The sequence below is a fragment of the Python bivittatus genome, unplaced genomic scaffold (assembly GCF_059951505.1).
Source record: "Python bivittatus isolate LINGU-HERP-01145 unplaced genomic scaffold, Pbiv_v1 ctg000320_np1212, whole genome shotgun sequence".
Lineage (NCBI taxonomy): Eukaryota > Metazoa > Chordata > Lepidosauria > Squamata > Pythonidae > Python > Python bivittatus.
The window spans coordinates 3,464,754-3,491,773 of NW_028277052.1; the positions used below are offsets into that span (position 1 = coordinate 3,464,754).

Consider the following 27,020-nt stretch of genomic DNA (forward strand, 5'->3'; position numbering starts at 1 on the left):
CACCCTTTTAAATGCAGAAAAGCTGACTCTTATATGCATGCTCTCTAAACCATACTGGTTTTCTTCTTATTTTGGAATACCTGGTGTTAAGGGATACCCTGTGTTTGGTCATGAATATATTATTCATTTGTCACTTTCATGATTACAGGTAATCCTCACTTAACAAGCACAATAGGGACCGGAAAATTAGTTGTTGAGTGGGGCAGTCATTAAGCGAGTCATCACGTGACCAGACCCAATTTTACGGCCATTTTATGATGGCCGTTAAGCGAAACACGTGGTCATTGAGCAAATGGACGTTTTCTGTCGAAATTCGCTTAACGATCACGTGATTTGCCTAATAACTCTCATAAAAAAGGTCACAAATCACCATCATGTGACTGTGGGGGTAGTGCAATGGTTTGCGACAGTTGTAAGTGTGAGTACAGATCGTAAAGCACTTTTTCCAAGGCCATCGTAACTTTGAACCATTGTTAAATGAACGGTCACTAAGCGAGGACTACCCGTAATGGCTACTGAGATGTCTACCTCACTCCACGGGTCTAATACCCTTAGCTTGAAGGTTCATAGGCATGCCATCCCCAGGGGAATCCTTAGAAGAGATATCAAAGCAGGCAAAATAGTAGGTGTTGTGTCACAATGCAAACTCAACTCTTTTGTACAAACGTGCACATGTGTACAAAGGGGTAGGGCTTGTATTGTGCTGCTGTGTCCATTATCTTGCTCGTTTTGAGCCCCTCAGGCAAATCCCACTGCTGATCCCCCAACGTTCCTGAGCGGTGGGCATTTTGATAGATTGGTGTGTGCTGATTTTAGCAGACAGCTTTCGAACATGTGTATGATCTTGACCTAGGCAGGAGAATACCACCAAGCAAAGTGCCCCAAACAAAGCGAGTCCTATAAATGTGATCAGGCATTACAAATTCTGTAAATTTCCAAATTTACTACATTCCTGCAGACCTCAGGATTCAACCTTCAGTGCTAGGAATCTTGAAGACAAGCCTCATCTACACCCTACCGAAGTTGCCCACAATGGGGGGGGGGCAGTGGCTTCGGCTCAATGCCAATGATTTCCCTTGGTGACCCCAAATTCTACTCCCCAAAGAACAGAAGGCTCTCTTCCTTCAATGCCTTCTGTTCACGACTTTAAGGTCCTCCTCTCCACATCATGTGGTGGAAAAGCTCAAGTGGGCCAGGCAGGAACACACAATTCCCAGGCCAGACACGATCTCGCTGTGTCAACATGCAACAGATGTCTCTGACTCTCAAGGGTGGGAAAAGAAAGACCGAGAGTCTGTTAACTGGAAAAGGCAGCAGTGGCTGCCTTGGGGCTGATCTCTCTCTCTCTGGGGCTGAGCTTCTGGAAAGCCAAGATCGATCGCCATGTCTGATGTGAAGTCCGACATGTCCCAAACAACTGAATCCTGTCCCCTCTTGTCACACAAATTGGGCGCAGAGGGAGTACTGTCTTGTCTTCCCAAAATGGAGAAGTGAACTGCATCGCGCAAAGGGAATGGTCAGGGAGACTCACAGGAGCTCTAGACTTAGAGGAATTTGAGTGCTGGTACAAAGTGTAACCTTCTCCGTGAATTACTCCAAGCAAAATAGAGAAGAGAAGTGAGAAAAGAGGTCATACAAGGTGTGCGTGCAAAGACACCAGCTCTGTTCAAACTTACATGCATCAAATATTTGAACAAAGAAAAGCATAAACTACAGCTATTGTGCTGGGGATGGGTAGCAAATGTACCGGGCTAAAAAACTAAGTTGGATCCCATTTGATTTACATTTCAAACAAAATTAAAAGTAAATACCGAATACGCTCTGTTTAACAGACCTCGGTTTAGCAGACTTTGGATTCAGTGGACATTTTTTTGCTTCGGATTCTGTTCATTACATTAAGGGTCCTTTAAAATCAAGATTTTCTTATGGCCATTTGGATTTAACAGACGCCCTCCCCCTGGAAAGGCTTATTACATTGAGGTTTCACTGTACAGTCAGTATGATTACTCTCCAGTTCTGTATTTAGTGATTTCCTCCTGATCTTAGCCTTGAAATTACTCGCTCCTTATGAAATCCTGGATAAAAACAAATGTTGGCAAAAGATGCTGACAGTCACTTCTGCCTGACACATTATGACTGGAAACCATGCTCCCCAATCCCCAATCCCCCAGTCTGGGGTTATCATTCTAGGCAAAGGGCCCTCTGTAGTATGCTTAGAGGCACTCTTCCCCCTCTTACATACTATCCTTTGAGTTTCACTGTGACACAGAAGACAAGACAATGGTTCTGCATGAACAGGGACTGGATGGATTTTTCTGTAAGGAAGATGCTACAAAAAGGGAGGAAACAGGAAAGTAATTTCCCCACGCTACTCCCGTTTGCAGTCCCAGTTAAGGGTGACGTGTAGGAAGCATCTCCTTGACAAGGTAAGCACATCTCAACCAAGAGGTCTGCCAAACTCACAACTCCCCAAGGTGAGCAAAAACATGAGTAATGTGTGCTTGGCTCATGTTTTTTCAGGTCAGAACTTCCTGGGGAAAGAAAATCCCGTGGCCCAAATTCTCTTCCTCTCCCACCCCTGCCACCCTTCCCCTTATCCTCAATTCAGTAGCACAAGAGCAAAATGCTGATTCTTTTCACCCAACTCTGATAGTTTCATGCTCATCCTGGTGACACTTGGTTGCCATGACATTTGAAGAAATCCTTCCCCCCCATGGTGCTGTCTGCAAGAATACGAGTTCAAACATTTGCATCTACTTTCTCTCTTAGAAAGGCAATTTCTTCCACCAGTCCATGCTTTCCATGTTTTAACTAGCCTTGGGCTTCCAAAGCCCACTGACGCCCAATTCTGGGCACTGCCAGGAATGCTATTCTCAACACAGAAGATGAAGCAACTGACTTCACCGAGGGATACCTGGAAAGTCCATGGCAAATAGACACTATGAATCCCTTCCAGTTCATCCAGAGCAGAGGAAAAGGAGGGGAAGAAATGAGGGAGGACTTTCCAGGGAAAGAAATACAGCAGGAGGACAGATGAAGGGTGGGACCATCAAAAGAACCTACTCAGCACTGCCACTTGGTGGTGGTAGAGACTGATGATTTCGGTTGTGTGTTTATCCTTCACAACACAATGGAAGTTTCAGCCTACGGTTGCTTCCCCTGACCAGGATCCAACAAGACCTGGCAATGGCTAAGAGCAGGAAAGTTGAAGAAAGAGACAGAGGGGCTAATTCTGGCTGCACAAGACCAAGCCTTAAGAACAAATGCATTTAAAGCCAGAACTGAGAAGACAGCAACAGACAGCAAATGCCGCCTCTGCAAAGAAGCTGAAGAAACAGTGGACCGCCTAGTCAGCTGCTGCAAGAAGATTGCACAGATTGACTATAAACAATGACATGACAAAGTAGCAACAATGGTGCATTGGAATATCTGCAGGAAATACCATTTGCAAGCCAGAATTGGTGGGACCACAAAACAAAGTAATAGAAAATGAAGAAGCTAAAGTGCTCTGGGACTTTCGAATTCAAGCAGACAAGCACCTGCCACACAACACCCCAGACTTAACACCTGTTGATAAGACAGACAAAAAAGTCTGGATGGTGGACAGCAGAACAGAAGAGAAAGAAAGGAGGAAATCACAAGATACAAAGACCTGCAAATAGAAAGGAACTGTGGCAAAGAAAGCAAAGATATAGTCATAGGCACCTTGGGTGCAATCCCAAAAGATCTGGGGCACCACTTGAACACCATCGGCATTGACAAAATCACCACCGGTCCATTGCAAAAGGCAGCTTTACTTGGAACAGCTTCCATCCTGCGATGATACCTTTAGCACCATCAAAGGACAACATCTGCCTATCCCAGGTCCTTGGGAAAGACTTGATAGGTGGATAAAAATGCCAAATCCAGTCTAAACATCTGGCTGACTGTGCAACCAACTCTCCTCCTCCTCCTCCTATATTCAGATTTTCCCTGCATCGCTCCCCCAAATGTGCCTTTGAAGGGTTAGAAATCCTGATCTGAGACCAGTTCACAGGTGGACTGTTAATGAGCAATGAATGCATCAACTAGTTTGCAGGGATGTCCACAGCGAGTGAGTGAGTGTGTGTGTGTGTATGTGTCAGAATTTGCAAGATGGTGGGCACACATTGCAATCAATATGGGTGTACATATTCAAAAAGGTCAGGGCTTCATTCCTAACTCCGGACCTGCCATCCTGCAGATGTTGACCTATCCCCAAAGGTGCTTTTGCTTTCTTCTTTGAACCCAAGATAACCTTCCCCATTCTGATGTCCTCCAGGTGTTCTGAACTCCAACTCCTAAAATTCCCAGCCAGGATGGAGGCTTTCAAGCTGGATAACCTATCTGTAGTCTAGGCTCAGATATCACACTTAGCCTTAGTTTGTAGGGCTGTGCAAAGTTTTAAGGGGCATTTTCCCCTAATAATGCCTTGAGTGCAGCCCCCTTTCCAAACAAACCACTGGATCACCTTGTCCTGTTGGTGAATCCAGCCATGGTGTCATGCTGGATTTCCTGCTCCATGAAGGGGGACCAGACTAGCAGGACTACCCATTAAAGTCCCTTTCAAATAAAACTTGGGCTCCTGAGGACTCCATGGACTTATCCATGTTGTCTTCTTGGCAACACGATTGAAGTGACTTGGCGTAGCTGCCTTCTGAGATGTTTCTGACTTCCCAGTCTGCTCTTCAGCTCTGGGATGTCCTGGTGGATCCCCATTCAAACAGCAATCACCTGTTTAGTTTTTCAAGATCAGCCAACTCAGCTAGGGGCTGACCCTTGTGACAGCTGTCTTTAGGCACTGGATGGGTGTTCCAGTCTATGTCAATGCCCAACTTAGGGTTAGGCTGTCCAATCTGGAAAGCTAGCAACTCAGGACAGTGGGCCATGACAGTCTCCCCCAAACCATGCCTTCCAGATGGACTGAATGCTAACTCCCATAATTCCCAGCCAGCTCAATAAGGTTAGGGGGTGTGGGGTACAGATTTAGATCACTTTTATTTTCAGCATGGAGAGGAAAAGGGGGAAATACATGGGCACAAGTGATTCTTCCCAAGGGCCAGAGGATGAATGATCAAAGCTAAAAGCATTGTGTAGGGACACAGTTGGTGAACACCTGGAATGGAAGCAGGCAGAGGAACCTAGATGGTTGGCACCATCTCCAGGGATCATGACTTTTCCTTTGGTGATGCTCCAGTACATCCCATGGGCTTGCTCAAGCACATCTGAGCTCAGAGGAAACTCTACATCTTCTTTTCCAAGCCTGCCACCAAGGGGTCCTTCAGCTCAAAAGGGCTACTGTAAAATGCCCAGGCTTTCTTCAAGGCCAAAGTCTTGCAAGCGTTGTGTGTCTCAGGTCTTCACTTTTACTGTGAGAATTTTCACAGCGATAAGATGGCTATTGACGGTTTGCCAAACATTTTGCAGGTGTGAAGTGCTCTATGCCCTAGAAGAGGCAGGCTTCTTCTCCACTGCGTGGAAAGCGAGCAAGCCAGAGAGATTACAGCTGTTTGAATTATGTATATATAGGTTCTCATTTGAAAGTAAAAGTTATTTGCCGGAATTCTTGTGTTGCCACTTTGACCTTCTTTCCTAATAAATATTTAATCTGCGAAAGGAGAGACTTATTCCTTTCCAGCCTAGAAGAGGCACCTGATATATATTGAGGAACACCTACTTCATGCAATGGAGGACTGCAAATATTGGGGTGCCTTCAGTGGAACTCTCCAACCCAGTACGTTTAATGGTGACTGATGTAGCTGTCTGGGGCTTCAAGAAAACTCTTCCACTTCAAGGAGGTTGGTGGGTCAGAGGTATCCTTTCAGCATCGTCCCCTTCCCCCAGTACAGATCTCCTTATGCAGTGCTTTTGCAGGGATGAATCTTCTGGGAGAATCAGTGTGCAGATGCTGGAGGTTCTACCTCTGGCCTCAAAATGTAGCTTGCCAGAAACGCTACATTTCCTGGCGCCTGGATGGAATTGGAAGGGGAAGGAAGACCAAGAGGAAGCAGAGCAGAGGGAGGGAGGTGGCATGGGCTTAGAGAGAACCATGGTCCTCCTTCCCCCCTCTCTATCTATAAACCTCTCCAACTCCACCGCCATGAAAAAGAGGGAGCTTGAGCATCCCAAACAGCTACTATTGATCTTCCCCTCCTCTTCTTTGCCCAACAGCTGTTGCATTCAGGCCAAGCTTCCTGTCCCCATGCCAACAGCTCAGTCTCCTGGGGCAGCAGCTGGACGAGAAGAAAACAGAAGGATCACTCTGGATTTTCATCTGGCACACAGCCAAGCCTGCAGCGTTCCTTTTATCCTGCCAGAGAAGGACAATGGGGGGTTTATTTAGCAAGGAGCCCATGTGCTTTGGGCCTGCATGAGAGCTGGAAATCTCCACTCCTAGGCAAGGAGGCGTTTTCAGATCCATTCCAGGGAATGGTGGAATTGAGCAAGTCCCACCTGTTGCTGATGGACAGCTGGAGAAGGCATGCTAGCCAAGCCTGGGTTTGTCTTCCTCCGCAGCTGGACGTGAGCAGGCCATGTTCGTTTTTCAGAGGACTCCAGCAATCCCATTGTCTCTGGCTCACAGCAGCAGCTTGAGGAAACCTTCCATAATGTTTCTAGACCTCAGGGAAGCTGAATCAGTCTCACCTCTTTGAGCATCCTGGCACTGCTTCTCATCTGAGAATTCCATGCACAAGTCCCACATTGGTCAAAATGCCACCCATGGGTCTCTCTAGCACCCCAAGTCCATGCTGGTCAAGAAGAAGCAGTACATTTCATGGGACTTCTGTACATGCAAACATGGATTAAGTCAAAGAGTGAGTGGGAGAAAGCTTCATACATGTGTGGATTTCCATGAAAACAACTAAACTAGCATCTGTTAAAAAGTTTAAAACAAAAAACAGGGAGAGAGAGGGAAAGGGCTGGCCGTAAATAGGAGCAGCTACAGAGAGGAATTAGCATGCATCTTTATGTTTGGGACCTGATATAATTCAGCTTCTGATCCCTAATTCTGAACTCACAATGCATTCATTCTCTAAAAAAAAAAGTTGCATTTAAATTAGAAAGATGATTGCTGTTGATGTTTATATATTACTTGGACTTCAAAAATGCCCTGCCTTTTTAAAAACAATACAAGATATTCATACATAAAACTAACTAATGAAACAGTGAAAATTCTAGCCTAACGAATGTAGTCCACTTTAACTCCATGATGCTGAAAAGTTCCTGGTTTATTTACTTTGTGCTTTCTTTTTCTGCCCCTTTCCCCCTCTTTTCTTGTTGGCCTGTTTTCCTTTCTTTTTTTCCTTTCTCAAAAATCTTTTAAAAAATATAGCACAAACATAACCCAAAAAGATCTATCGTGTGGCCAGTAGGCTGCCAAGAGTAGGCACTGCCAAGACACTTTGCACATGCTCAAGCAAGCTCATTCATATTCCAGGGCTACGACATAGCATTCTGAAACAGATTCAGAGTGAGGTTACTCTTAAGTGGTGCTGTAGAGCTCAGCCCCCCCCCTTCCCTCCTAAAAGCCATTCTTAATCTCCCCTGGCTTCACAACTGAATTTGAACCCCAGCTTTCTGAAGCAAGCGACCCTCAACAAATTGAGAAGCGTCTCCAGAAAACCCTGGCCTGGATCTGGGGCTGGTAGGAAGCCTGCAACTCCCCCCACCCTTAGAGTAGGCAGCAGGTCTGCACTCTAGCAGAGGGGAAAAGAGGGTGGGCTTAAACAGGCTTCAGGATGGACCCCCTGAAAGTCTATCCAGCAGTTCTGCAGCTGCTGCTGCTGTTTCAAGCCCTGACAACTTGGGAGACTGGTTCCAGCTGGATCTTAATCTCACCTATTGCCTGTCAATCAAGATCTTTCTGCCGGGGTAGAGGCAGAAGTCCTGTCTCCAGTCCTGCAGGCTGGGGGGACTGGCCAGTGAGGTTCCCAGAGGCTGCCCCCAAACCAGCATCCATTCTGCATTCTGCTCTTGAACATCATTGGCGTATGTGTGCGTGTGAGCCCTAGATCAGGGGTGTTGGGCTTAAAGGTCCTGCTTTCCTTCAAATAGACCTCCAACCGATTTTGAAAAATGGCATCTCTTGTTGGGCGCTTAAGCCTCCCCCTCCATCCCCAGCTGTTGCTCCTGGATCAAGATCCTGACAGCATTGGGACTAAAAGGACCTTGCTTTTTTCTGGTTTAATTAGTCACTGAGAAGCATGGGACACACATTCTGCTTAAGACTGCCAAGGGGCAGGAGACACCTTGGCTGGGAGATCACTTGCTTATTTTGCCCAGAATCCGTGTCGTTCATTATCTTGAGGGAGGGAGGGAGGGAGGGAGGGAGGGAGGGAGGGTGAGTAAGGGGGGTTATCACTGAAACCCTAGTCTGAGAGATGATGAACTGAGTTAACTTGGCAAAATCTGGCTGATGTCTTTAGGACATCTGCTATTGTCTGATTTGCTTCTCCTCCTGGCCTGGATCTCCACCACCTGGATGTCTTCCTCCAAGATAAATGGTCAAGCCCAGCTGGGAGTGTGATTTAAAATGGTGGAATTGGCTCTTCTTTGCTGGAAAACGAACACAGTATGGTGGTGATGGGACTAGACGTGGCAAGGGGAGATCCAGGTTTAAGTGGCCCTTTGCCTGCAGAGACGTGCTGTTTCTCAGCTCAGCTTCCTCACAGCATGATGGTTACAGAGATAAAATGAGCCTTCAGCTCTCAAAAGAAAAGTATCAGTGCAACAACAACAATAATGTCGATGATGAGGTATGACGATGACGCTACAGCAAAGGCTGCAGACAGTCATCTATCAGAGATGTCTGAATCTAGATTCTTGCACTAGCAGGGGCTGGACTAGATGGCTTCAACGCCCCCTCCACCTGTATGAAAATTGGCTACACAAGTCCATGTAGTTCCCAGGAGTCAAGACTGTCTTGTGCACACACAAACACACGCACTGCCTTGTTGGTGAGGAAACCCACGGAGTTCAATTGGGCTTTCTCCTAACGACCCATTAACAAAGCTTGCAGCTGAACATCTGACCACAGGCAGCAGGATGGTGGGTGCGAATCGTGTCTTAAAAAGCAAGTATACACTGGCAAAGAGCAATTAAGCACAGATCTGGCTACTTTTGAATAAGGAGGTCTGGCTGGCTCCAGACTGGTGCAGCCGTCCATGAAACTCCCCTCTCTATGCATGATGTACATGTTTGGTGAAGCATGCTCCCTTCAAACCCAAACTTCCTCTCTCCAAGGAATCTCCTTATTAAGTTTGTGCAAGCCAACCGTGATAAAGTTGCCCATCTCGCTGCCTGGATTCACCTCAGCTAACAAATGTCCTGCAACGCACAGCCATTACGTGAACAGATTGCAAGAATAAAATATTAAATTTCCACCAAGTCGTCGTTTTAATGTACTCTAACTGGCAGTGCTCAACCTCATCTTGCAGCAAGCATGGCCACGGAGGTTAGATCAATGATGCCTGTCCTTCCCAGGGCACAGGAATGATCTGTGGGGTGGAAGAGCACTGTGACAAGTGGGGGTCTCGGAAGCGCCTGCTGAGTTCAGACATTTTTGCCTTCTCGACCTCGCTGGCTGCCTTAAAAATAACATCACACTCTGAGATTCAGCTCCTGGGGTGGAAGCTGCGTTTTGCTGTGGCTGAAAAATATTCCAAGTAGGCACCGATTTAAGGGGGGGCGCAAAGAAATAAGAAGAAAATGGACACGCCACGCAGGCATTTGACATTCTCTTCTGCACCCTTCAAGCATCGCAAGGATTCCCATTTAAAGCAGACGTTTTAAAAAGCTTTCTGAGCTTTTCATGCACAGGGAAACCAACAGCAGAAGATACGGATGAATAATATGAATGATTCATCATCTGTGCCACCTCCATGAGAGATCAAATAGCCACATATCAGCGGCAGGGTCTTCTCGGGGGTAGCACACAGGTTTTAGATGCTTTGGGGGCAAAGCATGGCCTAACACTCTCCTTGTCATGTCATAAGTGACCACTTGTGTATTCCAATAGGATTGCAATAGCTAGTTCAGCTGCCTTTTTTTTTTTAAAGTAAAGCCTTTTAATCACTGCACTTTATGGCCATTCATTATGGCTTTTGAGCTCTGTGTGCTTTTAATACTGTGCCACTATTCTTTAAGATGCTCTCAATCTTTTCTTTTTTGTCAATTCTGATTTTTGGGTTGTGGTTTGATTGACTTCATTTTCATCATCATCACTACCAGCTGCCGGGAAAGATGGGGGGAAGGATGTGGCTTTACCATTCTGCAGTCTATCAGTTTCCCACAGATCACGCTGGCAACGGAAGCCTGGAATCGCTAGACCTGTGGTCTAATTTTTGCAAAGATATCAAACTCCACCCAAACGCCAACTTCAAGTGGTGATAAATGATGAGACTGGGGTATGGGAATCTGAAACAGCCATGGAAATGAAGATAACCAGCTAGATAATCCACATCCACGCTGCAAAGTTATTGGTGCCTTTAATTTAAAAGTGACCCTCTGTGGACTCTCATCGAGAAGACTGTGTAGGTTTTGGAACTTATGCAACCTGTTTGACCGGAGCAGAACAAATGCAAAACAGTAACTGCATGAATTAAAGAGCACAGGATCTCGAATATCAACGTGCAAGTGTCCAAAAACATGCTGTTGGTGTCTCACCTCTCTCTCTTGGGGCACTGAATTTGAGAGATTGTTGGGAGACAACCTGGGGAAGGAGGAGATTTGGGTCTCTGCCAGTGGGATTAAAACTATTTGCAAACCCCAAACAAATCTACCTATGATTGCCTGGCATGGTTGGCTGTACCTCCTCCCTTTCAAGTCCCAATGTGCCCTTGGGGACTGCCAGATGAACATAGGCTGAGGCCATGAGGATTAACTGGGTTTTACTTGGAGCATCCCAGCTGCAATTTGGCCGCTCCTGGCAAACGTTCAGGGCCGGCTTCATCCTTTCCACCCCCCTGGGATTTGCTGCGCCGTGCAAGGACCAGCCTGCGGATGGAGCTTCCCTTTTTACATGCTCATTTGCTTCCTTGCTCTCTGACCAACACTCATTTTGCACAAAGCTGGTCCGAGCAGCTTTTCATGGCCCTGTCGCCTCCCTTCCACTGTCAAGTGAATTTGCCCCAGCCCCAGTTGCAACACTGCATGATCAGCATTTTGCGGCGTGGTGGGAAGGAGCTTTCCAGGAGCAAAGCTGCCCCAGAACGGCTACTGTAGCTGCTCGCCTTTGCATTTTTCTTCTTCTTCTTCTTCTTTTTTGCATTTGCAAGAAGTGGCTTTTCAAAATAAAATGCAAGAAGGCTATCCTTGGAAACCAGGCACCCACTGAGTTAAATTTCCCCATCACCAATCAAGGCTACCAATTAAGTGCTGCGATGTACTCTGACAATGCCAAAGCAACCATCCAAGCCATGAGCAAGAGACTCCCCACATTGAGAACTGGGTCCTCTCCTGCTTTCTCCAACCCTCTTTCAAAACCATTTGCAAACCCACCTGTAATTTCAACAGCCCAAGGAGAGGCCGAGGCTGGGTTCCAGCAGGAGGTAGGACATAACGATTGTGAACACGCTTTGCAAACAGCAGTGCATCTACTATTGGAGCCTGGAGTTCCTTCCTACTCGGAGCTCAAATGCCCTCTTAAGAAAGCTGCAGATGTTGGGAATGCTGGTAAATAAGAGTGATGTAGCCAGGGCTGGACCTGGGCTTACATCCAGGGTTTTTATGCCCGGGGGGATCCAACATAACTTTTCAGAAAATGTGAGAATTGGTGAATAAGTCCAGCATCAGCTTCAGGGCTGGCCTGAGTTGACCCAGCTTCCTGCTAAATCCTTCCCACCGGCCAACTTCTGGGCTGGGCGAGGACATGATTAGGAGATTCATTTTATATTTTTAAATGTTTCTTTCAGAACCACCGTTGAGCTTATTTTCTGGTCAATGTGTTTCGCTGGAGCAGTGGGAGCAAGCTCCACTTTATTCCCATAGCTGCACTGGTGGTGCTGTCACATAAGTGGTTTAAGTGCTGGGAGGGCACCTTGCCTTTGGCATGTGAGTTTTTCCTTGCATCAGGAATGCAGATGTGAAAAGCCGTAGAAAGAGAAATGGGAACGGTGTGGTCTCCAATGAATTCGTACACACATGACCTTCTCTAACGTGGCCCATAAGAGCAATTCAGTGCAGAACCTAAAATTATCTAGTTGCAGCACTATGATTAAGAGAGACGTTGGGCTGTAATCTCTCCATGATTTAATAGGGTTTCATTGTTGCATTTGGAGGAAGCTTCCTTATGGAAGGAAATAATTAAAGCTACAGAAATACCTCTTCCCCCACTAGTGCAATCCATCCATGTCATCTCATCAGGCTGCCTCCTTATTTTATAGCCATCATAAAAACACAGAAGGAAGGGAGCCCTTTTTTTTTTTACTTTTCCCAACAAGACATTTTCTTTGGGCATTTTCCATCTTGGAGGTCAACAGGCAACATCAGCGTCTTGGCAGCTACATCAATGTAGGGGAAATTGTAATAGCAATAGGGAAAAATGCTTTGAAGTCCTGCAGCCAAGCCTACCAGCCTCAGCGTCTCTCATCTTCCTCCTTCCAGCCCAGGAGAGCCCACAGAGGTGGCAAAGGACTTGGTTAACGATCCCCTTGAGAAATTCTTGGGCCACCAGTATGAGGCTGGAATATTGGAGAAAGTCTACAATCCAACTCTCCACTTAGGTTACCCCCAACTTTAGGAAGGGACCGCATCTAGGAAGGATACGGACTAACTGGAGTGTGTCCAGAGGACAGCATCCCACATGGCAAGGAGTCAAGGAGGAAAAACTTAGGAGCAACGATGGGAGGTGTTGGATGTGTTCAGCCTGGATAAGAGAAGACTATGGGGAGACATGATGGAACAATGAAACCAGCCTTGGGAGATTAAGACAAGGAGGACTTTCATTCCTGACTCAGAAGGCGGATCCACCTGGGAAGAAAAGCTGGGTTCATATAGGAGTTATTGGACACAGTAGACCCAGCTCAATAGCATATGGCTGATTGTACCCTTTTCCATAACAAAAAGCAAGAAACATATTGCCTAATGATTCTTTCCTTACTTCTTCAACCACACAGCTGCTTTTGATGATGCAGTTACCTCCACGGCAGCCATTGCTCATTCTTTCAGTGTGATATCACTTCCTCCCCTTGGGCCTTCCAACTTGGTGTTCTCAAGGTAGGGATGGCATCAACAGGATGGGAATTATGGGAGTTGGCACTTGGGGAGGACCCCAGTTGAAGGACTGGCATTTCCACCTGTCGTCTCCTACTATCTTCTGACTATAGCGCAGCCCTTCTTTCTCCTTATTCCTTCCCACCAATTCTGCTAATATCACACCTTGTCTCTTAGTCAACGGCTCCTTCTGTAGCTTAGTCTGGCCATTAGCCTTTAACAACCCTGGAGAGAAACAGCGCACGTGCGCACGCACCCCCCCCCCCACGTGCTTAGAGTTAAGAATTAAATCTGAAGAACAACATGCTCCAAGCTTAAACAACGCAGGCTAAACTACAGCAGTTCTGACCGGTGACTTTATTCCTAAAGCTTTCGAAAAACAAACATAACTTTTGGAAGCAAACAGAGAAGCAAACACCAGCACTACTTCATGCTCTTTTGGACGTGACCTTGTAGCACATCTTTTGACATCCCATTCTCTCATTTCTTCGCCCCTTCTAATTTCTGCACTGTAACACGGCCTTTCAACCTTCTACAGCTGGCTTTGAACCAGATGTGGAAAGGACACCAAGGGAAAAGCAGGAGGAATTGAAGTACTGGCAAACCAAAGGAGAAGAGCAGGAGAAGAAACAGGAACCGGCGCTCCTAATGGAAACCAACACATTTTAAACAAACGGAAGGGCCAGAAAATCCCACCCGACTCCATGTTTTTCCCAGAGGAGCAGAGAAGACGTGAGAAGCAAAAGCGAGCCTGTAAAAATAGAGAGGTGGCCTAAGGCTTAAAGTGGGTTTTTCTTTTGCGACCTGCACCCCTCAACAACAGAGGCTACCTTTGTTTTCAATTCCTACCTGTGACATTCACTTCCACCTGTCCAGACCGGGTGCCAATGGTGTTGGTGGCTTCGCAGATGTATGTCGCCGACAGGCTGTATGTGACTGGTCCCTTGAAGAACAGAGTGCTGTTTTGAATTTCTGCACTGTCAGGCAGCGAGCCATTCAGCCTGTCCAAAACAAGAACACAAAGCCCTTGGACCATTAGCAGAAAGCTTGTCGTCTGGCTAGCGAATTCTATAATCAGCCGATGGTAAATCCAACCTACTCATTGGGCATCTTGCTGTTTCTGTGTTTGTTGAATTATGAATTAACATAGCTTAAACCTGTCTGGATAGGGGACGCAGTGGCGCAGCGGCTTAATGACGCTGAAAGTTGCCGGCCAGAAATGGTTGACACTTCAGCGGTTCGAGCCCAGCTTTCGCGTTAACAGGGTGAGTTCCTGTTTCCTCCCCAGCTCCTGTCAACCCAGCAGATCGAAAACTTATGTGAGTAGATAAATGGGGACTCTCACCCCGGTGGGAGGAAAAAATGCTGGCAGCGCCTTGCAAAAGGAGTCGGGAGCAGTTGCCGGTAGTGTGGAAGCCACGCACGCCTGAAAAAGGCGCAAAGCAACGGAAACCCCACCTCCTGCGCTTGCCAGCTGGGCTCTGCTCTAGGAAGGAGGCACTGGCAAACCACTTCTGAAAACACCTTGCCTTGAAAACTGTAAGGACTTGTCCAAGCAGTCACCGCAGAGTCGGTAACGACTGAGTGCGGATAAAAAAACAACTCTCTGGAGGACAATTCCTGATCAGCTGTGTGGAAGGAGCGTGGGTCAACTGCCCCCTTCTGCTTGGGACTGGGGTGAAGATTGATAAAGTGACAGAAGATCCTTTTGCCCCAAGGGTGTGCCATAGGAGCCTGGGTGCCAAGGAAATGCCCCCGGTCTTGCACAAGAATCACCATCTCTTGTGAGCTCATGAAGACACCAACCGTTGGGAGAGGTGGCTATTGTATCCTATTTCAGTGTTTCAAAAACATTTTAAATTATTCATTTAATTTTGGGGAGGGAGGATCCCTTGGGACCTGCAGGTGCCATGCTGCCAACTTTTGATATACACCTGCCTGATTTTTTTTTTTTAAACAGGAGGATAGGATAAAAAAGCAAACTGAAATCAGATCCGTGGCCCTTAAGCAGTGGTTTCTTCACCCTAGAGTATTTTCTTTGCCTGTCTTCTCTGCAAAGTATTTGCTAATGCGATCTGTTCTATTTCTGTGATAATGGTTCTTTTTTCCAAACTACTATGGATAGGAACTGCAGCCCCATAATGTCAGTCCTAATATAAATTGAGAGAAGCTCAACAAAAAATCAGTTCCAAAGTGTTTTGAAAAATCACAGAACAAACATAAACAACTCTGTACACAGATGAAAATTATGCAGTTTACTCATTTTTAATCAATCCAAGGGAAAGCAATTACGTTCAGCAAAAGCAATTGAGAGGCACACAACCCAGGGGTGACAAACACTATTTGCATTCAGACGATGCCAGAGACGCTCCAATTAGAAGCAGTAGGTGGTGGGGGAAACCCTTCTCACCCCCTGAGAGCAATTAATGATCAGAAAATATCAGCCTACACAGACGAACAGCCTGGGTTCCTCTAAGTCAGCTTCACAACATAGTCTATTTCCTTGAAAACACCATCACCACCACCATTAACCATAAGTTGTTTGGTCCAAAGAGGAAGAAACAATCAGAAGTCTGGTTTTGGCCACGTTAACATGCCCCAAGCAAGTGCCTACACTGGCAAGAATTTCGAGAAGAAACGATCAATGCTAATTTAAGTCAAGCTGCAGCATTCCCAGCCATAGAACCAATGTAGTATTTGGGGAAAAAACAAAAGGAAAGGGAGTGTGAGATTTGGGGTCTTATTCTAAAATTAGAAATGGTGGGGTGGGGACAAAGGCCAACATCAGTCTTGGAAGTCAACCCCCAGAAGATGCTAGTCCCCAGGAAAATGTATAGCCTGTTCATTTATCTGTATTTATGTTAGTCACTGGGAGCCTGAAAGATACAAAACAAAACGACAACCTTTTGTACAGTTTGGAACAGTTGTCTTGGTCATTGCTATATCCTTCGAAAAGAAGGAAGTTGCCCCTTTTTTATCTAAGGGTGCTTTACTCCAAACTCCTTGACCTCCTATGAGTACCACTCATTATCTGCCTGCAGCCCCTATGGCCACGTCTAGCCTTCATCCACTTTGGCAATGCCCCTGCGAGCGGATTGAGGGTCACCCATTTTCCGTCACCCAGGCATTGTATCCTCCTCAAGCAAGATGGGACCGACTGTTGGCACACCTGATTTCAGCTAGGAACCCTTCCAACCACCGGAATAAAATGAGGTGAGGCAGGTAAGATTTGTCAACAAGTTGAGTGGCCTTAGAAATATGGATTATAGCGAATGTATGTATGTATGAATGAACCCAGGAAGAGGATCTTCTCAAGGCACCCAACATGTGAGATCGCCTTCTCAGAATGGTTCACTAGATGGGAAATGGTCACTTTGGCACCAGATGAAAAGTTCTGTCTCCTCGCACCCTTTCAATCCACAGCGACATCTGCTTTCCGAACCCTGTGCTTTTTGTTCTGGGATTTCTGCAATTTTGGCCACTTGCTCCCTTTTATGCTAGTCTCGAGTTCATGAGTTGGCGCTCTAGTTTGCATCTAAATTGTATTATGTCTATTTATTGCAAGCCGTGCAGAAGAATTTGCCTTGTGGAATCAAATGCGGAGGTTGTAAGTAAGAGAATAAATCTACTTGGAGGATGCGCGGCATTCCGTGGAGAAGTAGAAAACTGCGCTATAGGCCTTGGATTGGGCTTCGCGCTAAGGACAAAAGATTCCCCCTCCTTGGTCATCTGGAAAGATTCAGTAGCACATCTCTGTCTTCCCCAAGCTCGCCGGCTGCAGCAACGTAGCATCATCACTCCATCCTGGTCAGACTGCCCGGAGCTCCAATCCCAAAGCTGTGGAAAGCAGCGCATTCGGGAAAGCCGGGGCATATAATACGCCACCCTTTCTTTTGCTTCCCTCTGAGAAGTGAGAGGGGTTGGCCATCTTTCTGCAACTGCTGCTCCTAACATCTATAAACAGGCTCACGATCCGGAACAAAGCAAGAGAAAACCTCATCCTGTCCCATCTGTCCCTTCCTGCTCACCAGATCTGACTCTCAGCACTTTATCCCTTACGTTCGGCGTTTCCAATCTCTGTCTTTTCTCCCTCTTCTGTCCCTGCTGCAACCACGAGTCTTTTCTTCAAAGAGCAGTTGGGGGCAGTGGGGGGAGAGAAGCTGTAAGCAATGGCCTCAATCCAACTAGGAACCTGGGAGGCCAAGGAAGCTGGAGCCAACAAGGTTTTTGCAGCAACCAAAATGTCCCCTTTCTTCATGGCCCCGGGGCAGCTGTCGCCCCGCTTTCAATGGCTTTGTCCTCCCTAAAAGCTGAGAGAGGCCTACAAAGTGTTGCACGGTAGATGCGTGACCTGCCTCTGGATGCCCTGGTTAAGAGCCCTCTGACAGAAAGGGGCGCTGTTCCCCAAAAGACCATTATCCAGGGTCTTCCCTCTGGGCTGAGCTTGCCCTTGAGTAGGTTCCTGGCACAGGAACATCCATCCAAATTGGCACTCGAGGCACAGAGAGACGGTGTAATGCCAACCTGCCCTCCGGGGTGGAACAGGCCTTGCTGTCCCGAGATTTGAGGATCATGGCAGTGATGCGAGGAGCAACCCAAGGCGATGATTGGATTGCATCTCTTTTTAGATAAGCCAGCTTCTTCCTTGGTGGCCACCTGGAAGATGCTATTCCACTGGCCTTCTTCAACAACAGAAGAGGCACTTGAGTCTTGTGTGGCTCCGGGATTGATTATTTCTCCATATCAGTCCATTCATCTCTGCACACAGAAAGAGGAAGAAAAGAAAAGGCTTCTCCCTGATGTGCTTGCTTTCTAGAGGCACTGCATTTGCTTTAAATGCACTCCAGCAAGCAGCCGACCAACTGGGGCATTCGGGAGGCAGGATTCCCATCTCTTCTTCGGCTGTTTGTGAGAAATGGGCTATCTGTTCACTCGCCTGAATGACTCCATCCAGGTCACTGCAGGTGATCTGGCTGATGACTCACCAGCTGCTGATCAAAATCTGTCTGCCTGGAAACACATGCGCGTGCGCACACACACACACACACACTTTCTATGCTGCCAGCCAGGGATGCTCATGTGGGTGGAAACTGATCTCCCCAACAATGTCTCCGTTGCCAAGTAAGAGGAAGGAACATTTTTTTAAAGAAAGAGGAGGGAATATCTGAGGACAGCCAGGCCTGAGCAGAGGTGTGGGTTCTCTTCTGAACGTTTCCCAGGTAAACCAACTGGAATCCCGTGGAAGAGTATTTAGACCTAAGTCCTGCATCCGGTTAGAGGCGAGAATGAATTAACACTTGAATTGCAACAGATCAGATCTTCTCACCTGCTAATTATACGCTCTTTACTGCTGAATCTGTGTGTGGGACGCTGGTGTTTCCTTTCTGCTTTTGTGAAACACCTGGAAGCCAAGGATGGTCTCACACTGTATCCTGATTCAGTCAGTTCCAATTATACAGCTAGTCTGATGAGTTTCCCTCAGGGGAGTCAAGGATTTGTGATTTATATTTGTTAAAATTTGGAGGAGGGACTAAGAACAGGTTGCCGTCCACCATCCTAAACTCCTAAAGCCACCTCTTGTTCTCTCCATGGTAGCTGTCTCTATCAGACATGGGAACTCAAGAGAAAACATTTCTATAGATCATCAGCAATCTTCATTATGGTCATTAGCTAGCACAAAGCACACCATGTAGCAAATATTATTGTAGAAACTGCTAGAATTAAAATAAATAAAAGGGCTATGTAGAATGTCTATCCAGAGAACAGTAGCACAAGTGGAACGGCTAAGCTGGGCCTAGCTTAGAAATGCTACCTTCCTGTCTTCAGGCCATAATTTATGTAAAATACTGGAGGAAAGGAGCTGTCAATCATTCTTCCTTCACTTGCACAATCTGACCTGGTAGCTCTCAAAGCAACTGTATGGCACTGGGCACAAAAGTGTTCCCATTTGGTCCCCACTCATTCAGTGCTGCAAAGAACCCATAACAGTTCATCCACGTGCTCTGGTCAATACTTACAGCTTCCATTGGTACTCAGTGGCAGGAGGATTGGCATCAGATATACATGTCAGCTTCACATCCTTCCGGTTGCGGTACCAGTTGCTGTCAAAACCATCAATCCTAACCTCAGGTTCATCTGTGAAAGAGGAGCAGGGAGAACAGAATGGAAGAAAGTTGTGAAGGAGAGAGGGAAAGGAAGAAGGAAGAAGGATGAGGGAAGAGAGAAGCAGGAAAGGAGAGAAGCAAGAGTCAAGAGAGCAAAGGAGGAAAAAGGTGGGGGTTGAGAAGATTAAGGAAGGAATGAGGGCAGCATTGAGGAAATTAAGGATGGAAGGAGCAGGGTTGAGAAGGCATGGAGAACAGAGGGAAGGAGAGAAATAAAGGTGAAAGGATGAGGCAAGGAGAAGAAAGGAAGAGTTGTACAGATAAGGGCAAAAATGGAATTGGTAAGGCAAGGAGAAAAAGAGGAAAGATGGATGGAAACAAGAGAAGGGTCAGGAGAAGACAGGAGGGTAGGAAAAACAGCAAAAGTAGGTGGGGTGAGAAAAGAGGCAGTCATTAATGGATGGCCTGTGGACCACCTTCACCTCCTAGCAGTGACTTCTGCAGCAAACCACAAAATGACATGTGCATGATGCCATCATATCAGTGATGATGAATGAAGTTATGTCCTTGTATCCTGACATCATCACGCGTTTTGCTACTTGCCCCTCCTCCCCCATGGAAACCCACATCTAGCGTAAATCTCCAACATCAGCAGTACTCAAAAGTTGGATGGGGGTGGTTGGGATAAGCCACTGGGGAGAAAAACACTCTTCACGGGCTTATTCCAAAGGGTTAGGGTTAAAACATTAAAAACACCTTGTAAGAGCAATTCCCCCATTTTATGTCTTGTCCCTTTGAAGCCTCAGCTCCACTAATGTGCATCACTCCTGCAACTTACACAACACATTGAGGGTCATGCTCTCAGTAAACCGCTCCAACTGGTAGTTGACCACACACTTCAGCTGCTGTTGGTGGGCCTCCCGGCTTGGTAAAAGACGGTAGCGGCTGATCACTGTGATGGTCCCATTCTCATTGCGGATCTCCTGGAATTCTGCCTCCCCTTTCAGCTTAGTGTCCCAGGTCACAGTGCTGGGAGGTTTCCCGTTGGAGGATATACAGGTGGCCACCAGGATTTTCTCCGTCATGCCAGCCCTGGCAATCAGTGGTCTGGTGGTGCCCTCCATCCGGTTCACTGGTTTGGCTAAAGAAAAGGCAAGGGATGAGAAAGTGAAAGCAAAGGTGTCATGATCAAATTACCAACAAAGACCACAAGTAGTCTGGCAAACACCAACCTAGTGTCTTTCTCATTAGTCTGCCCAAGATCTGAACATCACTCAAAATCTAGGTGCAGTTGTTGACTCGGGGCTCCCTGTGAATCTTCTTCATGTTTTTCAAAGGAAACCAGCCTACAACTTGCTTTATTGTTTGTGATTTCATGATTGTTGTGAGCCACCCAGAGTTGTGTTTTACAAGATGGGCGGATATATAAATCTTATAAATAAATACATACATACATACATACATAGAGTAAAAATGGAATTGACAAATGAGATTCCACTGCTGAATTTGAATTCACTGGAATGCCACGTTTCATGAAAAATGGAGCAACTTTCTTCATCTGGACATGATTGCAAACAGTTCTACGAAGATCTCTTATGCTTGAAAGATAGAGTCACCGACATGGAAACCCATTGCTCTTTTGTGGCCTCTGCCCATATCACCTTCATTTCACACCTCTAATTCTCCAAAAAATGTTGAACGGGAAGCAGCAGGCTCTCTGATCTATCTGACTTCTCATTAGCGTATTGATTTGGAAATATGGCTCCACTTTCTGTGAGCCAGGCCACTGTGGTTGTTCTACAGACTAGAGTTAATACAGGCCATGGCTTAGTGAGATGTGTGGATTGCAAGGCTTGATTTCAGAGACACGGCCTCCCTAATTCAAAAGCCAGAAGGGAAGCCAAGCAGAAGCTTCATTACTTTGGGATCTCAAAATCAGGATCCTTCCCTGTCTTTACCACACACTGGCACACCAATCCTTATGGGGAAAAATCAGGAATAGAAGCAGTATTTATCATATTTATCATATTTATATAGCCACTCATCTCACATAAAGTACTACTACTACTACTAATAACAAAACAATACATTCCTTAGTTATAATACAATGAAAAAACTCTTTTGCTTCTCCTGGGAACATTTTCCTTTCTGAACCAGCCCCCAATGCCAACATCTTCTTGAGCATTCTCCAAAACCGCATCTTTTGGTGATGACCTTCCCTGCCACTAACTCCCACTATCGTTGATGTTTTTCATGGATCATTTTTCTTACAGAGCTTTGTTTTTATATTATTGCTGTAAACTGCTTCAGGATTTACATAACGTAGTGTACATCAATATTTTAATAACAGGGAGCCCAGACCAGGGGGTTGTGCAATATTTTGGGAAACATACACATTTGCATCTGTTTAAAGTAAATTTCTTTTGCTTAGACTCAACATCAGTGCAGCTTTTCTGCTTTCTGGGTCTCAAAGTAAGTTTGCAACAGAGTTGAAAACTCTGACAGGGTTGGCATAGCCAATGTGAGGCCATTACAGAGCTACCTAGACAATCAGTTGATGACAAGGCAAAGCAAGTTCAGAGCGAGGACAAATATTTCCTACCCTCATTCTAACTCGGAGCACAGTTTTCTCAAGAATGGAAGTGTGTGTATATATAAGGTGAAATATATTTACCAAATATAAGCCCCAGACCGAACAACAGGAAAATGAACAAATATTGCCTGGAGATCTGGGGTGCAATCCTATTTTTTGTTGGCAAAGAGTTGGAAACCGAAATGTTCCCAGACAGGTAAGACAAATGCTTACACATGAGATCAATAGAAAAAAAAAATCTGAAAATCCATCCATCTCCCCTCAAAAGCCCCTTCTTCTTTTTGGTCTTGCATTTCCTGTTCTTGAGTCAATTAAAAAAGTTTCCATTTCCCAGAAATGTCCCCAAATTTCTATGTCTTTTGGGCACAGGAAAAGTCCTCCGAGCTTTAACCACAATCCAAACCTTTCCAGGCTCTTTGAATTTCTGGTCTTGCTCTCCATCCCCTCTGCCTTTGCTCAGGGATGGTGAGCATACTGGAATCACCCCCATGGGCAAAGGAGGAGAAGACTGGACAGGGAGGAAGAACCATCAAGCCCGCTGATTCCACATGTGGTGTCCCTGTTCAGCTGTTTGGAAGCACTGCTCAGTGCTACTCTCCCACTAAGAAACTAGTAATGTCACATGACCATAAAGCAGGATGGGAGACGGATGGATTGAGCTGTTGCACACTGTGTCTTTGCTACAGCCCCAGCTGAAAGACAGGTAGGTCAACGATGTTGGCGACTTACCCAACACAGTAAGATTGAGTTGGTTTTCCCGGTTGCCAGTAGGGAAGGTGGCAAACTCACAGATGTAGATCCCTTCATCATCCAACTGGAGTTGGGACAGCTTGATGGTCCCATCTGTGATGGAGGGGCTCTGGAAGACCACTCGCTCCTCGTAGGGGGGCAGGATGGAGACGCCCATGTTGGGGTTGTAGATGGCCACATTTTGCTTGGAACCATTTGTGGCCTTCTGCCAGGTGACCTGTGTGATCCTTGTATGATTGATCTTGACCAAGTTGCAGTGCAGGACGACATCGGTCCCGACGAAGCCAGAGACTGTCTCGTTGACAAGCACCTTCTGAGCCCAGAGGCCTACAGGAAAAGAGGAACAGGAGATATTGTGTTGTTAGGGTTCTCCAAGCTAGGTTTTTTTGGATTATAATTGTTTTACTAACATGCTAGGTAACATAAACAATGCAAGATTAGGATGTAACTGGAAATGGCCCTCGTTGCTGGGGTTCCAACACTGGCCCTGTGAATCTGCCAGGGTTGTAGTTTTGGAACCACAGGTTCCTGTGAGCCCTTCCAAATACAGCTCAAAAGATTAATGGGAGACAATTTGGCAACAGGTTTCATCTTGTTACTGAATTCACCCATTTCCTGGGTCTGCACAGTGCAATGAATCATTAAGTAATCCAGTGGCCTGGATTCACACAACAAAGACACACAAACACACATACCGAGCAAACCACCAAGGTTAAAACAAACTAAATGTAATATGATGTGCAAATACAGCCACCAGATATGTGACTGTTGTGATTAAAAATGCAGCCCAAAAGACTGTTGCAGATGGTGATCCTCTTCCTGAAAGAGGCTTAATAATGTGCTTCAACTTTTGGTTCCTGCGCAGAAGTCGGCTGGATAATTAAATAACCCGGAAAACTCTTTTGCAAATCTGCTAGTCCAGCTAGTCTGCCAGCTGAAATATGTGTTTGGGGCAGAGAAGAGAAGAGATTAAATGTTTGCGTGTCCAGATATCTTGGAGGATTCTGCTCTGCTGATATAAACCACCTCACTGTGCCTCGAGTCTAGTTCACAGAGGTCCCCTTGGAGAACCCCGGTTGCCGCATCCAAGAGGCGACTTGCATGGCTTAAAGAACCAACCCAGTTTCAACTCTGTTGGCAGGATTGTTCTACTTGCTCTTGACGCTGCAGGGGGTGTCACTGCACAGCTTGGATGCTATATCAGGAGCATATATGATGAACAGAAGGAGGGATGGGCAGAGTTGGACCTTAAGACGGTGGGCAGCTTTCTAGAAGTCAGAGGACTGCAGCAGAGAGAGCTCACGATGCCAAGCAGGAAGAGCTGGACTTTTTTCTGCAGATAGTATTTCATTTATCTATGCTCCCATATATTTTAGAATTGATGCATGCCAGCTTTCCATAACTTCCTTCCTTTCTTCCTCCCTCCCATTATTTCTTATAACAAAAGCAGAAAACTAGCAAAGCAAGGAAGAGTTTGAGCAAAGAACATTTCTCTCACCCATACATTATTTCCCCCTCTTCCTCCCTTCCTGCTTTCCAGCATCAACTTTTTATGGCTACCGAAGCGAGCAGGACATGCATCTCCAAAGACTCTCTTCAGAAGCTTCCCTGAGGACCTTCTCCAGAAGTTTAAGACCAAGTATAGGGAGGATGGGAGTTGCAGCCCAGTGCATTTGGAGCAAAGCAGCATGAGAAAGACCAAGCTGCTTGGTTTTTCTGAGTCAAACAGAGGATGCCCAGGCTCTGAGGGGTTGAGAGCGCCCTCCACAGTTGCATACTTCACTGGATGAAAAGGGGCAAAGCCGAACGATCAGACAGAAAAACTGCAGTTATGCAAAGTCCTGAAAACCTGCTTCACTTGCAAAATTAATAAGAGTGCCACATATCCTTCTACATCTAAGCCTACACACCCAGAGAGAGACAGAGAGACAGAGAGAGGCAGCCACCCACTGAAAGAAAATAAATATTACAATGCAACTTAAGGCAGGCTGACTCAGGAGGAAGTTCCACTGCATTCGATGGGGCTAATATTTTGATGCAGACAACCTTCTTTGGCCTGGTGACTTTCCAAGATGCTGGGCTTGCAGCTCCCATCGGCCTCAGCCAGCTTGGCTGCAGCTCAATTCATTTGGAGGGGGCCAGGCTGCAAGAGGCCCTGGTGATGTGCTTTAGGACCGCACCACGAACGAGAGAGATGAATGATGCATGAAAGGAGCAGACCCAGGGAGGGTTACAGTTCATGGGCCTGAATTAAATTTTGGAACAGCAGGGAGGCAGGGTGGAGGGGAAACTTTATCAGTACCTTCCAGAGTAAAAGGGGTTCTGTGATGAGCATTAGAAATGTCTGAACCCTCCTTCTTCTCACATTGCAAAATGTGCCCCAGGCCCTTTTATCGAAAGGGAGCAAACTCTCCTCCCCTGCTGGGCACCTTTCAATCCGGCTCCTCCTCCCCATCTCAAATTTCTGCTGCTGCTGCATATTCCTGATCTGTATATTTAGAGATAACACACCAGTAATTATATGGCTCATATTTTTATTTAATACACAGAAAGAGGGAGATTGGAAAAAAGGGATGGTTAGTAACGCACAGCCGAGAACTGGAAAGGCAGGTCTCTCCCCAGACCTGCCTGTCCCATAGAAATAGGAAGCCTGGGGAAACATGGAAGAGCTGAGAGTTGGAGGTAAAAATAAATGTAGAAAGGAAGAGAGAATGAAGTACTCTGGGAAAAGCATTTGGTGTTTCTGACATCTCCCTTTTCCACATCAGGGGGCTGGCTGAGAAACTTCTGCATGTCTGCTGAAAAACTCTGCATGTTGCAAAGGGTTCTGGAGGGGTGGAGTCCTGAATTTTCAGACACATCCTGAACTTACTGACATGCACCAGGCAGGCCAGTTAGACTAGCTTGTCCTCACCCCATGCAAAATGCGATTACATCTTACGAAACACACCCATGGCTGAGCTCCGGAGGGAACATTGGTAGCAAGCAGGTAAGCTGCCTTGTTGGAGAAAAACTAGTCCATCCTCTCTGACCCTGTTAAGGAGGCTTGGAAAAGTTTCTGAAGGACCTCAAGGTTTTCTAAAACATCCTAGGAAACTCACTGGCTTAGACGGTACACAATGGTCACTGCCTGACACTTGAGCAAAATTGGAGGGCAACAGCCCCTGCTCCAAGAGACCACCGATAGAGATGCAGAAAGGAGAGACTCAGAAGAGGTACCACCCCATAAAAACAATGGCATCATCAGTCCATCAGCCTTGGGTCAATGCTTGCTCATGAGCCACTGGGAATCCCATGTGGTCTTCTGGTCATTTGGGAAAGAGATTAGAGGTAGACCTTTTTGACCTGGCTTTGGGGCTACGTATCATAATATACATACACATAGAAGACAACCTGTTGGGTGCTCATAAGTACCCATGATGCCCAGGATTGCACTGCACCTGGTCTGTTACAACAGCTCTTCTGCAAAACTTGGGCATGAATCTCTTTTTGACTAGTGGTGGCAGACGCTGAACACAACCCATGCATAAGAAAAGTAAATGCCTTTAAACAAGTATCCAGGGGGACAGATTTCGTCTTACTTCCCAAGGTAGCAGCTGCTTCCTCACCACCCCTCACTTTGACCACTCACCCCTCAGAGGAAAAGCCCGTCCAGAGCTTTACAACAGAGATGATAACTTCTGTTGCCTCAAGGTTTGCACCGGACATGTTATGATGAGGCCACACTTCCCCTCCAAAGTAGGTTGGAAAACAGCCAAAGTGGGGCTGCCTTTTCTGAGAGGTGGGGTCCATTCTGCCCCTTAAACCAACAACAACCTTCACCCACCAAAACTTTATAAATCTGGGTTCCCTCCAAAAGAGGTCCATGTAACTCAAGAGTGCTGGGTTTTGCATCAGTTGCTCATGCGTTTCCCATAATTCTGCTGGAGTATCAGCCAATGCCATTGATTGTCTCTCACGTTTCTTTTGTCTACAGCAGTGTTTCTCAACCTTGGCAACTTGAAGTCCACACATCTTCAGGTTGCCAAGGTTGAGAAACACTGGTCTACAAGCTCTGTACAGAGGCAGGTTTGACACCGGGAGAAGAGCGATGGGTGTGCTGAGGAACTGAGCGGGCACCTAAATGGCAACAATGGAAGATGTGACACCTGAGCATGTCATCTCACTCATGCCTGTTTGCTAAAACTATTCCATGCCATTTTGACTTATGATTCTCCCGAAAGGGAGGATGGTAGGGAAAAGGGGGTCAACTATTCAATGCAAGGGAAAAGGGACATCAAGAAAACACCCCCAACCAGCTCCATTATTCCATTCACCCTTCAACTGCATCGAGCCCTGGACGC

General features: G+C 46.4%; 1 protein-coding gene across 1 annotated transcript in view; it reads right to left on the reverse strand.

Moving 5' to 3' along the window:
- The window catches only part of NECTIN1 (nectin cell adhesion molecule 1), a 108,219-nt gene that overhangs the window by 6,451 nt on the left and 74,748 nt on the right, over positions 1–27,020 (reverse strand). The window contains exons 2-5 of the mRNA XM_088138990.1: positions 22,657–23,004; positions 20,173–20,475; positions 19,248–19,365; positions 14,080–14,231 (exon numbers count right to left, since the gene is read on the reverse strand). Coding sequence (XP_087995116.1) covers positions 14,080–14,231; positions 19,248–19,365; positions 20,173–20,475; positions 22,657–23,004 — 921 coding nt within the window. The remainder of the gene's footprint in view (positions 1–14,079; positions 14,232–19,247; positions 19,366–20,172; positions 20,476–22,656; positions 23,005–27,020) is intronic.